Genomic DNA, 16,561 nt, shown 5'->3' on the forward strand with positions numbered 1-16,561 from the left:
GAAGGAATCGCATGTTGCTGAAGGAGCCAATTAATAAACATTCTAATTCACTGTCACGTACCTTTATAAACGGACCAATTTCCAATGCAGGAAACAAAAGAAACACTTTACCTCAGCTTTACTGACTTGAGTCTTTCCCTAGTTTGAGATGTTTCCCATCAGACCCAAATATTAAAAATAAATCTGAGTAAATCTTGCTTTCTTTAAGAGAACATTGGATCATTATTAGTTTACACCACAGCCAAAATAAATGGTGCCAGTAAAAAAAGAAAAAACTGTACAATTTTGGTTAAATATAAAAGGGACTGTATCATGTATGTTTCAATCCTGATTTTGTCATTATTATAATATTACTGTTTTTATTTTATTTGACACTTTTTGTTGGGTGGATCTCGTTCTTTGTTCAAAATAAAAAAAAGAAGAACTTTAGATAATTTCTCTGCCCACTCCACATGCTCCTCAGCAGAAGTAGAGTTTTGTTTTTTCTGCTGATGAAGGTTTGGTCACTGCAGGCCATTCAGTTCAAATTTTCATAAAAGTTGAGACTTGGTCAAAATACAGATCTCAGCTGATGTACAATTCCCACTGCAGTGTTGAACTGATTGACCACAGAGTTTCTACACATTATTCTGTCCTCTCATGTTGTCTCTCATGGGCAACTAGCGTTTTGGTGGACTTCAATGAGTTTCTGCAGAAATCACAGATCTGGAGGCATCAGCTTTTCTTGTTGTGACTGAAAGTTAAATCCCTCTGGTCTTCATCTGGTCAGTCTGCTGTCAGGTTTCTGTCACTTTAGACTCTCCATCTTTCAGAATCAGTGAAAACTAGAAAGTTGAGCTGCCAGTTGGGTTTGTCAGATCATTTGGAAATAAAAGGTTTGTAAATGACCACCAGGTGCAGATTAATGCCAATAACTGGAAAGATCTTAAATTGTTGACTAATGAACCCTATTCACAAATCTGTTACGATGCATTTAATGGTCCTTAAATTTTTTAAATAGACAAAAAAACGTATGAACATTTATATGTATATTTAAACATGTATTATATCATCTTTGCATCAAATTACAAATAACCACCTGAGTTGAGTGTCTATGTGGGTAAATTTGACGTTGTTCTCTCCTCTGGCTGTCGATATTAGTCTCACACATTATGTTTTTCCTTTTTCTGAAAGTCTTGATAACACTGTCGTGAAGTTTTTCTTTTATTTAAGCAGATGAGATTAAAAAAATAATCTGATGTAACTACTCTCCCATTCACTGTGCTCTTAATTGACCAAACTATGATGACTTCCGCTACTGAAAAACGCGGAAATGTGTAAGGGTCTATTTTGATCTGTTATTTTTTATGTGATGCGAAAGATTACACATTACTTCTTTAAGTATGACTTAAATTAAGATCAAGAAGTGACTTTTGACAATTTATGAAATTATAGGCTGTTCTCAATGATACACATTGTGCATAGAGTTGTATAGAGTGGAAAAATCTAACCATCTATACAAAATCCACAAATTCATGTGAAAACCCTACAAATGCCTTAAAAACAAAAAAAATCACATTGATTCTTTTATTTTCAAAAATACTTCAAATAATCAGTTTCTCTCCAGGTTTAAAATACACTTGAAGATTTTGTTTGTAAAAACAGATAATCCCACATTTTTAGTAATTTTCAGATTTTTGTTTTTTGTTTACTGCATTGTTTTGTTTGTTTGTTTGTTTGTTTGTTTGAAAAGCACAACTACAAAACACATGGAAATTTCTAAAAATTGGACTTTAACAATATCCAGAAATCAAGTTTTTACATTGAGTATTGAAGAGTACAACTGCAAAATAATAATAATAATAAAAATAATAAATCTTAAAATTTCTAAATATTGTGGCTATCTGTTTTTGCAAATAACCCTAAACTTTAAATCCACAATTTGCCAATTTGTCATGTATTTTTACTGAATCCCAGTGTGCATGCCTAACTCAGTTATTTAATAAAACACTTTTTATTTACTTATGAAAGGCAAACAAGAATCTGAAAGTTATTTATTATAATGGGTTTTGTCAGGTGATTTTCATAAACTAACTTTTCAATTGTCGATATCACAGGTGAAGCTGCTTGAAACATTGCAGCTGTTAACAGAAAACGTATCCAATGTTCTGTTGATACTGTAGTGGATCTGGAGACGAGATTTTATTTCTTCACAATTTGAATGACATCCTCGTGCTCCATGATGTGGGTCAGTCCTACTCTCTGAGGACTGTACTTTGTGCTTGTTCCCTGTAAACCAAAAACACAAGAAGTAGTTTAGGAAGACAAACATGTATGGGACATGAGCAAGAATGTGTTTCAGATGAAGGGAGCTCTTACCCAGACAAGTGCATACTTGAACTGGCTAGCTAACGTCCGGTGGATTCTGTGACACTGGAATACATAAGAACCAGAATCAGCATTATCAAAAGCTTCATTGACCTGATTCTGCGAGTTGGCACAACCATTTGAATCTTTTTAGATCTAGACTTCCGGTCTCATTCATTCCATTAATTTTAAGACATTAATCACAGCTTGTTATGCTGCTTGATTTTGCAAACTGATATTTTCTTATTATATTATTCTGCTTGGTCTGTAAAGTCATGAACACACTTGTTTGTTAAGCAAGTAGTTTGACCATATTCTGCTGTCTATTACTCCAAGTCAATTATCTCATAGTCAACTGAATCAGAAGTTCTAAAACAAATCGCAAAAATTAGCACATCTCCACAGTCAGCCATAAGGTCAATTGCTAATAATGTTCTCAGACAAAAGGAAGTAAAAGGTTAAAGTAATAACTTCTGTCTTTTAGCAGATATGTATAGTAGATATCTTATGAGAGATTTGCTTTGTTTACCAAGTAAGTGGATCTAATAGGATGTGCATGGTAAACATTAAATAAAAGTTACAAATTAATTTTTTTGTCATATGTTAAGTTTTTAGTTACGACACTCCCAAAATCATTCTGCATAAATCCGCAGATTTTTAACAGAAATAGCAAAAAACGTCTGCAGATTCTGTCTGCCCTACCAATGACTTAGCTAATTCAGCTAACTTGCTTAGTTAACCTTATTAACCTAGTTAAACTTTTAAATTGCATTAAGGTGAAAACAAGTATCTTGCAAAGTAACTAGTGAATTATGTACGGTCATCATGGCAAAGAAAATAAATAAATTATTAGAAATTATTTCTTAAACCTATTATGTTTAAAATGTGTTGGGGAAAAAAAACTTCATGTTGACAAATATTAGAAAAACAGAACTAACATTACATAGGAGGGCTAACCATTTTGTCTTTTATTGTATTTCATAATATCAAAGATCAAAGGCCCATTTTGGTATCCCCTCAAAAAAAATTTTCAAAAGTGACCGGCTTGTAAATGTCTTGTGAAAAATAGATCAAAATGTGAGTAAACAGTAACACACATTCATGTACAAATTAAACAACAGTATTTCTAAACTGTACTCATTAATATACAAAAGAACACATTATCATAGAAAATTCGATGACTTTCATATAAATGCGCGCACACACACACACACATACACACACACACACACACACACACACACACACACACACACACACGCTTTGACCAAAAAAGTCACTATATGTATTTAAGCAAGCAAATATGACAATCTTTATTACAGTTATTAATAAATTTCTGCATTAATATATAGAGTCACAGGGTTCATATTCGGAAAGGTGGCTTCATTTTCACATTTGAATTAACCACCAAATGTCCTGAATGCCACTGAAAGTCTAGAGTTATATAAAGAAAGTAGATATGTATAGACGTACCACATGTTTAACTGATGCTGCTCGTCTCATGATTATAGGGTCACCGAAATCTGGTCGTTCTACACAACAACAGAAAATACAGTCAGATTAAGAGGCAACAAAAACAACCACTCAAACATATATACAGTTATGGCTTTTAACTTAGAGAATCAATTGAAACATCTACAAAAAGGATTTTTCAATAAAAAAAACTCTCTTAATCATCACCTTAGTTACAAAAAAACAAAAATATATAGACTAGCAGTTAACACTATTGTATTAAAGCCTTTAGTCACTTCATAAAAACACTGTATGGTGATGAATCGAGGCACTTCTTTATAAATACCATAACGTCAGGTCTTATTTAGGAAATTAAGAATTGCTGCTAGGTCAGAGGTGTCCAAACTCGGTCCTGGAGGGACGGTGTCCTGCTGAGTTTATCTCCAACTTGCTTCAAAGCATCTGCCAGAAAGTTTGTAGTATATCTAGTACTAGCTTGATTCACTTGTTCAGGGGGTGTTGATTAGGGTAGGAGCTAAACTCTCCAGGACAGAGTTTGGACACCCCTGTGGGAAGGGTCACTGAATTTAACACTACTCCTGTTAAACTAGAAATCTTTATTGTCCAGACATGTGGAAAATGGTTTTTGACCTCCCAAACATAACAAATACAAAAACACAAACCCAGAGCACAAACACAAAGCCTCCGACACCACTAATTACTAACACACAACCCTGGCTATAAAACCACTAAATAACATACAAAGTACTCCATGGTAATTCATTTAATAAACTATTTATTTTATGTAGGATTTTGTGCATTAACTATTTTTCATTCAAAAATGTATTTTAAAAAGCAGCTGCCCAGCGGGGGGAAATATATTTGAATGCTTTTACATTCCCTCACAAAGTGGATAACTATGCATTTGCTGTGCTGCTGATACGGCAGCATTAAATCTACTTATTGATAATAAAGGAGAAAAGCCACAATATTATAAAACATCTATTATTAAATGAGCCCACTATTTACTCTGTTCACCCGTTTCAAGCCTGAGTTTTTATTCTCTCTGTTAAATACAGATAAAGATATTTTGAAGAAAACGTTTTATGTTTAAAAGAGAAAGAAACAAACAGGTGTGAAATGAGTGAAGAAATAATAACACAAATTTCTAGTTTGGGTGAAATATGTATTTGTGTCTTCTCGACCTCAAAATCACTCAGATTTTACATGCAGTAAGTTAGTTGCATAAAAAAATAAAATAAAATAAATTATATATATGTATACACACACACTTAACTTAATACTATAATAAATAGAATAAATTTTATAGATATACACACACACACACACACACACACACACACACACACACACACATACACATACACACACACATACACACACACACACACACACATAAACACACATAAACACATACACACACACACACACACACACACACACACACACACACACACACACACACACACACACACACACACACACACACACACACACATATACATACATACATACACATTATACGATCTGTAAAATATTGGAATATCTTTACAGCTGCAAAAATAACCTAAAACAATAACTTGGTTATTTTAAAAAATTAATAAATAAAAACTTAAAAAATAAATATATAGCTTATAACAAATACCATTGTATCATTTTTATTTAATAAATGTATGTTTTTGTTTTTATTTAATAAATAATTTTTTTTTTTAATTTGGGCTACCTCAATATATATTCGGCCTACCAAAATCTGAAAGGCCTGCGTGTAATTGCTTTGCTGTTACATATTATTAGACGAATTATTAGAATTGTAATTAAAAATATCCGCCAAAAAAAAAGACTGTCGGGATTTCTAAATATCAGCATTGACAAGAGAAAAACCTATTTGTTGACAAATAAACCAAATATATAGCTTTGTCAGTTTTTCCAATATTATGCAGCCCTAATAAAAATACTATCATTGTAGATAATTTGTTTTTTCATCATTTTTATTTACTGATTTATATTTATTACTATATTTACTTCTATTTATTCCATTTTTACTTGTCTAAACAGGTTATTTTTTATTATATTAAATGTGATTATTTTAGTAAATCTACTAAATTTAAAAAAGGAGAATTTGAGCATTTTCCAGTTATTTAGCTTTTCTCTTTAATTAACTATAATAATTCAAGAAGACCTTTTGAGTTCAGAAAGTTGACAAGCACTACTCTAGTGTGAAGACACTAACGACTAAAATCCGAGGACAAAAAGACGCACCTCCTCTCTTCTTGGTATATATGCAGATGAGAGCCAGATATTCCCATAACTGCTCCAGGAGGTAATCTAGATTGAGTTTCATGCCACAGCTGATAACTACACTGTTTGGTCGATGAGCAAGACGATCCACTTCCTCAATAGAAATCTGGTCCACCTTGTTGTACACCTGTAGCAGGACAGGCAATCATGTTACTTATTCAGATTACATTCTTTTAAAGCTCAAACTAGAATAAACACTCACGTATAAACAAGGCATGTACACTCGGTTGCCCACGATGACGTCGATGAAATCATCTGGAGAGCAGTCCTCTCTGAACAAGACCTCAGCGTTGAAGATTTCTGCAGTCAGGCTAAGGTTAAAGTGTGGATCACATTTAATAGATAAAGATACAGACTGACTGAATGAGCCTGAAGGATACTGTACTCATGAAGAATGAGCTGAACGAGCTTCTCTGAGCACTGTGTAAGAGGAACTGTTGAGTTGTAGGACAGGCCACCACCTTTTTTGGGCTGAAAAAAGAAAATGATTTTTCACATGTGAATGGAGGAAACAAGCAACATAAGTAGTTTGGCTTTTGTCCAGTATGTGTAAACACTACAAATATAGTTAATACTTATATATACTTCTTACATATACTTCTTATATGCATTTATTTTTCAGGTGCTCAGCTATTCAGGTCGGTTTTAAAAGAAGGGATTTATGTGGTAAACATTTATGATCACAACGCTTTATAAACATTCATACACTTTTGTTCCATTTAACCATCGACAACACATACGAAGAGTTAATGCCAACCATCAAGGTCTTTGAGGACACATTTACACTTAATACAAGCATTACCCATGTACACATAGACATCACCTATGTGCTATAAGATTGCAGGTTAACCATGTCTGTATATAATATTTATAACTTATATTGGATTGTAACTTTAACTTAATCTGATTCTAATGCAATAATGTAAAGCTGCTCGGAAACAATAATTTTTGTAAAAAGAGCTATACAAATAAGTTTGAATTGAATTCTGTACAAAAGTTTTGGGTTTGTAGAAATGTTTTAAGCTTATTTTAGATATATTTGCTTCTATGTGTAACGCATGCACATTGCTTATTTTGTCTATTCATTTACAGACTATATTTATATGTGAAACGTGATAATAAACTGATTTGATTTTGATTTGGTCTCTTAAATTACAACACAATTTAAAACATTTACATATATAATATACATTTCAAAGTGCCATTTATTCATGTGATTGAAAAGCTGGACTGAAGCAGTCTTCAACGTCACATTCAGAAATCTGTCAATTGTGCTCATTTAATGCTAAAAACCTTACTATTTTTAAAACACATACATACAGAGCTCAGCACATGAGTACACCCCTCACAAATCTATCTTTAAAATTAATATTTTCAATAGGAGGCTGTACAGGCGAAGCAGTGGCGCAGTAGGTAGTGCTGTCGCCTCACAGCAAGAAGGTCGCTGGATTACATTAGATTAGTCAGTAAAGAAGCCAACTCTGGAGCTTATCTAACAAGATAATTTAGAATAATAGTTCAAAATTTGTACACCCAAATTTATGTTCTAGAAAAATATTAAATACAAATTTTAAAGAGGAAAAATCAAGAGAAGCAAAAAAAAAAAAAAAAAAAACACACAAAAAAAATTTTGTAGGCTGTAATTTACTTCATTGTTTTGCAATATTTTGCTTGAATTATCTTTCAATTTCTAAATCTGTTTGGTGAGTAAAACATTACTTTAATAAATATGACTGTTTAATAAATCTGTTTCGTTTAAATGCACCAAAATGCATTGCCCGAAATTTTTGCAACATAAAGCATTTGCAACATATTGTCACTTATAATCAATTCAATGCGTTCTAACTTAATAAAAGTACACTTTTTAAATAACCAAAATGTTAAAAAAAATCTGGCCTCTTTTGAACAATGAAAAACCGGTTACTGTTTTATTCATCATTTGCACAAGACCATCAATCTAAAGTGGCTTCAAATAAAGATTTATCCTAAATATCATGAATACAAAACACTACATTTAAAACACATTTCATTCAGAACTTCACCACTGACCTTAAAATAGATATTTGGTTTGGGTCTGTTGAGTCTGATGCCAACAGATTCAAGCTCTTTTTCCAGAAGTTCCCTGAAGAACAAAACTACGATCGTTAAAACAACAAAAGTGCAAATAATGCTCACATTCTCCAAAGATGAGATGCTCCAACTTACCTCTGAACGTCTCCTTTAGTCGCATCCAGCATCATAATGACCACATCTGCAGTTCTGGCCACAGCGATGACCTGTCTACCTCTGCCCTTACCTTCACAACACAAACACGCATGTCACAAGATTTTCATATCTTCAAATGGTCATAAAAATGTGTATCACTCTTCAAAATACTAATGAACACACCTTGTGCGGCCCCTTCAATAATACCAGGCAAGTCCAGCAGCTGTATGTTGGCACCTTTGTACTAGAATTGAATTTTTTACAATAAATTATTAGCATACCAGTTATTAAAGTCATTAAAATACGAAAAGACCATTAATATTTAATCAATATGAGAATACAGCACATGTACTTTTATTTTTAAATGAACAAAAAATATTGACAATTACACATTTTTACCATTATTTACAAAAGATCTATACTAAAATTTCATTCAGTGTAACAACATTTTATATACCAAAAAAATCTTGCCAGATATTTTACAACAACAAGCTGTTCAATACACCTCCAATACATACGTTACATACTTTAAACTCCACTATCTAAATCTTTACTACTGCCACTATCATTCAAGCTATTAGATTTTATTTATTTGTAAACAATAAACAAATTTAACTGACTAAAACAATAAACATATTGTGTGATCAGTGTGATCACTTATTCTTTAATATGTTTTAATAAGCAACGGTCAGAATAATCTCGTTGTTGCTTTTTATTTTACACAAACTTATCAGTTGTGCTGAATGACTATGAAACTCAGATTTGAACTGTTTACAAATTTTATTTCACATATTAAACACTACTCGCATTTTATCTGCATCTATGTAGATTTCATTTAATGTCAACACCAAAATAAGACATCTTATTGTAAGATTTTATTTTTTTAAAGAAAACAAAAGCAATGGAGTTCAACTGAAAAATACCTCAATGACACCAGGGATGCAGGTCAAGGTAGTGAATTCATAAGAAGCTGCTTCACTTTCTGTTTTTGTCATTAAACTGAGAAATGTAGACTGTAAAAACATGAATCAGACTGATTAGAGAATGCCTCGACCATCACAAATATTACACAGATTGTGATTACTGTTACCTTGCCAACCGAGGGGAATCCAATCAGTGCCACTCTGGCATCTCCAGATTTCATCACATCGAAGCCTTCACCTTTGGCCCCCGCTGACTTTGAGGGCTCCAGAAGTTGAGCTCTGTATTTGGCTAACTTGGCTTTCAATAAACCCAGATGGTACTCAGTTGCTGCAAAACAAGTTGATAACAGAGTTTATAAAGAGTAAACGGACTTTTTAAAAAAAATGTAAAGTTGGTTTTATATTTGCACATTTTGACTTTCTCATTAATAATATAACTTCAGAAAAGTATCCATATTAGTTAATGTTCATTTCTAGAGCGTTTTTACAATGTAGATGGTCTCGAAACAGCTTGACATAGAAGTTCTAGTAAACTGAAAGGGTGTCAGTCCAGTTTTCAGAGTTGAAGTTCAGTTCAGTGTGGTTTAATTTTCACTGAGGAGCAAATCCATCTATACACAGCTCCACAAGCAAGAACCAAGTTAAGCAAGCCAGTGGTGACAGTGTGTTCTGAGTAGGGAAATCATATTATCAGCCAAAGAGCAACATATTAAAACATTGATCAGTCAATTAAACAGAGCTAATGTTGTTTTGAAGTTATGCCTACATGCGATTTCAGACCGAGTATTCAAAGTAGCATGGTAAACAATATAGAGATCATGTCACACGCTGTCACTGTTCAGAAATGAACGAATGTGTGAATATTAAACCAACGTTAAGTTACCTCAATGATTCAGAGCAGTAAAAGGCCCGTGGCACATTTAGTGCAGGATCTCTCACCTTTATTCTTCTGTGTTCTGGAGATTTCTCTCTCTATCTCCGCGATCTTCTCCAGAATCCCCATTGTTGGTGAAGTGTGGTGTTTATATCCTAATATGAAGCCTGTGGAAGATACAGAGGCTCGTCAGTCATACTGTACAGACCATCCGCTCTCGGACTGCGTTGTCAGTAGTAAGCTAAGCTAGCAGACACTTAAAAACTTATCCAACACTACGGCAGACGGCGCTGTCATACAAATATCATAGCAAATTATTATTTATGTAAACTCAGCACTCCGGAAAGTATTGTACATTGTCACTCGTGTGTTTTAATGAGGGAATGCGGTGATAATTACAGTTTTGAGCAGCCCGAAAAATGCAGCATGGACTGCTGGTGACGTCACCACCCGCTGTCGGACAGTGCGCCAGAGAAACCTCTCCGGCATGAAACCATTTCTTTAACGATTCATTCCTGAATTTGCGTGTTAATGTTGTCCTTAATTTAAAATTTCACCTAAATTTAGTGCGATATGTCAGTCATGGTATTTCACCATTTGTTAACATGTTGTAAATGACAGATGTTCATACAATGATGCACAGTGGTTGGAAATAATTTCGTCGAATCGGTTCATTTGAACAAGGAACCGATTTAATGATTCTGTTTGGTCAACTGCACGTAATTAACAATTAAATACGTAATTTTGGTCCAATTTGTAGTGTAGCATTTAAATAAATCAACATGACAACACAACATCGACACAAATTTTTTTTTTACAATTCTGTCCTGCTGTGTGAAAGAACCGGTTAATAATGCACATAGATAAGATCCGACTCAAATGAACAATTCGTACGCTGGGTTGCCAAATCTGCTATTTCACAACACAATTTGATCATTTTGAAGAAATATTTCACCGAAAAAAATCTGAGGATATTTACTCATCCTGCACTTTTCCAAACCAATTTGAAGTACAAAGTTTTTTTTTACACAAATTGAGGGGTTAGGAACCATTTTAGGACAAGTAAATAAAAATAATTATATTAATAATAATAATAATAACATTTTCACTTTAACTGTCCCTTTAACTTCAACATGTTTCACAGCAAAAAGTTAAAATGTGTGCAGAAATGTGTGATTATAAGTAAAAGATTAGCTTTAGTATAATGTTCTTAAATCTTAAAGCTACATTTTAACTTATTGAAAAAGAATAACCACTTTTTTTCCAAAATATTGTATTCACTAAACTGTTCATCTTAAAGAAACAATTCACACAAAAGTGAAAAATTAATTAATTAATTCTAAAAACGAATTGTAAAATTATTTACTCACCCTAAAACCATCTGAGATGTAGATGACTTGTTTGTTTCATAAGTAAATAAATACGATTTTGTTTTTGTTGAAACCATGATCCCTTTTCATATATTGGAACTGGCTCTTTGAGTGTCAGTAAAATAAAATAAAACTCCTGTATCTAATAATATTCTGATGAAAAATAAGGCAAGATGCTTTTTTGACTAACTCTGATTACATACATTGAAATATTCGCGTGTGACTATAAAATATATATACTTGTGTATTATGAGCACGTGTATGTGAAGAGGCATATTTCGAGTTTTGACTTGTTTAGTCAAGATTGGGCTAGTTTTATGCAAGTTTTCCACGCCCAAAGGATGGCTATTTAACAGAGATCTGGCAACCCTCCTACATAACAACATGGCAGCTGCACACGGGTCGTCTCCACATAGCAGCGCGGGTATGGAGGGTTTCCCGTTCCCCGTGGCTGGCAAACCACCCGAGGACAGTACGAGTAATGACCAGACCACTACCGGAGAGACGAAAAAGAAACCTTGCCGAGCTTGTACGGATTTTAAGTCATGGATGAAGTTACAGAAACAGGCGTCCTCAGCCTCGGTGCAGGTGAACAATTATGAATGAAGTCAAGAAAATTCTGTTTAGATATAACGTTAAAATGTCCAACACGATGTCTGCTTTAATTGTGAACAATCAAAAGAATAGCAGTGTTTTGGACTTGTACTTTTTAATACAGCTGCCTCTGTAAAGGTGTGGATTTGACATGTCAGAAGGTATTTGAGTATTCCCTAACTTCATATTCATATGCTCATATGGCTGACAACTGTTTCGGGCGGTGGGGGTAATATTTTTATTAAAGTTATGGTTGATGTGGTTATAAAATGTTTATTCAGTGGGGTAATAAATATTTAACAAGTATTTAAGTAATAAGTATAGAATATAAATGAAAAATAAGTGTTGGGGAATTAAGTATTGATTAAGTATAGGATATAAATGTAGAAACATACACTTTAACACTAAAACAATTTAGATAATGAATGCTAAAAAAAAAACATGAAATCAATATGACATATGATATTTTCTCTACAGTTTTGCTAAAGAAACATGTAGCATAAAGATATAATATATTCAGGGTTCAGACGGTCATGGAATTTTGACATGGCATTTTCCAGGCCTGGAAAAGTTTTGGAAAATCAGAAAAACCCACAAAGATTGGGAAAAGTCATGGAAATTAGTTTAACAAATATCTGTATACTTAAATATAGGTTAGTGGTCTTTACTTCGTTTCTGTCCATGGCCAAACACATCCTCTCACATTATCAGTGCTGTGTGAACATTTACTAAATACATTTTTCATAGATATAAAGATTCATTTAAAATAAATAGATCGTTGCATGTTTTATGATATGCTGTAATAATTTTGAACGTGCATTGTTTTTCTTATTATTTACCATGTATACGTAGACATTACATGAAACATTAGGTTATGAAAATGTACTTGATAGTCATGGAAAAGTCATTTAATTTTAATAGTCAAATGTTTATGAACCCTTTAAATTGGTATATTGTTTATTTAAATTAAATGACCTATTTGGGGATGTGAGGGAGTTTATTGATATTACAATCATGTCAGTTGTAGTTGATGTGTAAAAATAATCATTAATTTAATACGTTGGTTACTATAACACTGCACTATATAAAATCTATTTTAATATTGTTTTTTCTAACAGTGGTTTTCAACCAGGGAACCTCAGAGTCTCAGCAACAATATTAAAATAAATGTGATATAAAACATGAATATAATCGTAAAATGCAACGTGATATGTTGTACAGGAGAGCAGGCCGGTGGAGGAGCTGAAGCCTGTTGAATGTCCGCTGGACCGCGAGGAGCTGGGTAGGAGCTCGTGGTCTTTTCTTCACACTATGGCTGCGTATTATCCAGATGCACCGAGCACAGAACAGCAGCTCGAGATGACGCAGTTCATCAACCTTTTCTCTAAGGTTTTCCCATGTGATGAATGCGCAGAAGACCTGAGAACAAGGTCTTCATCTTTAATTGCTGTGGTTTTCATGTTTGTCCATTGCTGTTTTCAGCAGCACATGATTCAGTCAGTTTGTTTACATGGACAACAATTCTGATATTAAATGTAGCTCTCTGATTAACGATCTCTACCATGTAAACAGATTTTTATTAACATTAATACAGAAAGTTATACTCAAAGTAAACACAAGTGTAATTCACTCATCTGGAGTAGTGCTATTTTACTCATATTATCAAAGTGTGGTATATAGACATGTACGCATATATCACTTTATTACTGTCATGTAGGATTTTTGGTTACAGCACAGTGATACAGCAGTAATCAAAAGTTTGACGACATGGCTGAGAGGGCAGAATTTGTTTCTACTAAGGTCTGTTTACATCAGGCGTGTCCAAACTCGGTCCTGGAGGGCCGGTGTCCTGCATATTTTACTTCCAACCCCAATCAAACACACCTGGGATAGCTGATCAAGCTCTTACTAGGCTTTCTTGAAACATCCATGCAGGTGTGTTGAGGCAAGTTGGAGCTAAAATCTGCAGGACACCAGCCTTCCAGGACCGAGTTTGGACACCCCTGGTTTACATGTATAGCATGACCAATGGTGTAAAGTAACATATTGCAAATGCACAAATCACTGTAATTGCATAGTTTTTCTAAGGAATTAATTACCGAGTAGTTTTAAAATGTGTACTTTTATCCAAGTACATTTTTAGTACTGTATTAGAACATTTACTGTCGTATTTTCCTTCAACCTGCAGTAACTACTCTATTTTTTTCTTGCCTACTGTGATTGGCTTAGTAGAATAATCAGTCCTATCCAATCACATCACACAGGAATAAATCACATCAAGTTTTCAAACACAAGCACACAGTGCTTTAATTCCATCATTGCTGCATGAGCTTGGTTTGACAGCATTCAAAGCATTAACATACTGTATCATCACAGCTAGATTTTTGGCCTTTAGTTTACACATTTTTCACTCCACATATAAATGCTTTCCTAAAATTAAAAACTGTATATGGTACCATAAAGATGATGAACTGTATGTTGATATTTGAAAATCAGTCAGATGGCATCACATAGGGACATAATGACATGTGCCATTCTAGTATTTACTATAACCTGCAACGTGTGGTGGCCGAGAGAGCTCAAACAATTTTCAAGATAAAACAACATTCACAAATTGAGTGAACATCTTCATCAGTTTGACAACATGCACAAGCAAACTCTTAACAACACATGCAAACAACACAGAGTTAACTCCATAAATGTACTGTCCCTTGTTTGTATGTGTTTAGCTCTAATGATCTGTCAAAGTGCACAATTAACATTAAATGAAATGTTACTGTAATGCCATGTCAACAAGAGCTACTCAGAACTACAAATATCAAGGAATGATATGACCAGGGTCCGGTTTCCCCCACAGTCCAGAGATATGCGGTACAGGTGAATTGGGTAAGCTAAATTGTCCGTAGTATACGGGTGTGAATGAGTGTGTATGGATGTTTCCCATAGATGGGTTACAGCTGGTAGGGCATCCGCTGCGTAAAACATATGCTGGATAAGTTGGCGGTTCATTCCGCTGTGGCGACCCCAGATTAATAAAGGAACTAAGCCAAAAAGAAAATGAATGAATGAATGATATGACCTGGGTGTTCAAATAAACAAAAACATCACCTCTGAGATCTCTGACAGTTCCACTGACTCTAAACAGGAAGCAGCAGTCACTTTTTAGTGTCCACCTACACCAGGGGTGTACACACTCGGTCCTGGAGGGCCAGAATCCTGGAGAGTTTAGCTCCAACCCTAATCAAAGACCCGAACTAGCTAATCAAGCTCTTACTAGGTTTACTAGAAACTTCTAGGCAAGTGAGTTGAAGCAAGTTGGAGCTAAAGTCAGCAAGACACCATCCCTCCAGGACAGACTTGGGACACCTCTGACCTACACATTTCTGTTTTATGGTCTGGTCTATTTTGGAGCATGTTTCTATATTTGCATGTGTTGTCAAACTGATGAAGTAGTTTTCTCCTGTCTTATTCTATATGCATTTGTTTTCTTAACTTGGAGTGTGTTTGAGCTCTCTTGGAGACCCTTAAAATGAATATTCTAAAAGCAACTCATGTAAACACATTGATATTTTCTTATTCCGAATAAGGTAAATATTTCGATTACTGATGTCATTGTACTCATTGATTTTGTCCTGTCAGATTGAAAACTAATAGACCAGATGCAGGCAGCCGGCACAAGCTGTCACAGTGGCTGTGTCGCCTCCATAATGACATCAACATCCGGTTGGGCAAGCCGGAGTTCGACTGCAGCAGGGTGGATGAGCGATGGAGAGACGGCTGGAAGGACGGATCTTGTGACTGAAACCTCCGACACTGTCATGAACACGAGTGAAATGCTTTCACATGCTGATTCTGTGGACCTGGTATTTCTGATGCAGTGAGTGCAGGCTGAATTGCCAATCAGGAATCAGACATATGTTGACATCGCACTTTATACTTGTTCTAATTGATGTAATGATTTAGCAGTATAGAAATGTCTATGTTGTGCTTTTAATCAAGAGTACGGTATGGTGTGAACACCTTGTTTTTGGATTGTGGAGCTCTCAAGTGGAAGTAAATAGCCCAGACTGTATAAACTTTGATATCTGTCCCACAGAAGGAAATAAAGATGGTCTATTTATTTAAAGCAGTTCTTAACAGCTTTTTTTTTTTTTTTTTAATCCAAGCTCCTGTATTGTCAAAAATATTTGAACCCCCCCCCCCCCCCCCCCCCCCCCAAATAATGACAATTAGGCTATGATGAAAAGTCCTAAATATTATTATATAATGAAAATTATGCAGTAATGAAAAGAATGCTTATTTCTTTACTTTAAGTATATCTGTCAAAACATATTTAAGATGTTTTGTCTTGTTTTTCATTCTAAGCCATTTTACAGGTCCCTTAAAAGTGTGCTTGGAGATCTCAATAAATTATTACAGAATTATTAAATTATACAGGAAGGGGTGAAACAAGTAAATTTGGCCACGTCGAATTGCAT

At 34.2% G+C, this 16,561-nt stretch overlaps 2 protein-coding genes across 2 annotated transcripts; one reads left to right on the forward strand and one right to left on the reverse strand.

The window, feature by feature from the left end:
• Positions 1-1,552: 1,552 nt before the first annotated feature.
• Positions 1,553-10,597, reverse strand: drg2 (developmentally regulated GTP binding protein 2). The gene is given in 13 exon segments (NM_212638.1): positions 1,553-2,268; positions 2,359-2,412; positions 3,820-3,878; positions 6,079-6,244; positions 6,320-6,417; positions 6,498-6,588; positions 8,167-8,239; positions 8,323-8,413; positions 8,506-8,566; positions 9,246-9,335; positions 9,413-9,573; positions 10,185-10,286; positions 10,519-10,597. Coding segments are annotated over 12 exon segments (1,095 nt in total). The 5' UTR covers positions 10,249-10,286; positions 10,519-10,597; the 3' UTR covers positions 1,553-2,181.
• Positions 10,598-11,858: 1,261 nt separating this feature from the next.
• On the forward strand, positions 11,859-16,212 carry gfer (growth factor, augmenter of liver regeneration (ERV1 homolog, S. cerevisiae)). The gene is given in 3 exon segments (NM_001089386.1): positions 11,859-12,077; positions 13,305-13,513; positions 15,723-16,212. Coding segments are annotated over 3 exon segments (576 nt in total). The 5' UTR covers positions 11,859-11,873; the 3' UTR covers positions 15,886-16,212.
• Positions 16,213-16,561: the final 349 nt, after the last annotated feature.

This window comes from Danio rerio, chromosome 3 (genome assembly GCF_049306965.1).
Source record: "Danio rerio strain Tuebingen ecotype United States chromosome 3, GRCz12tu, whole genome shotgun sequence".
Lineage (NCBI taxonomy): Eukaryota > Metazoa > Chordata > Actinopteri > Cypriniformes > Danionidae > Danio > Danio rerio.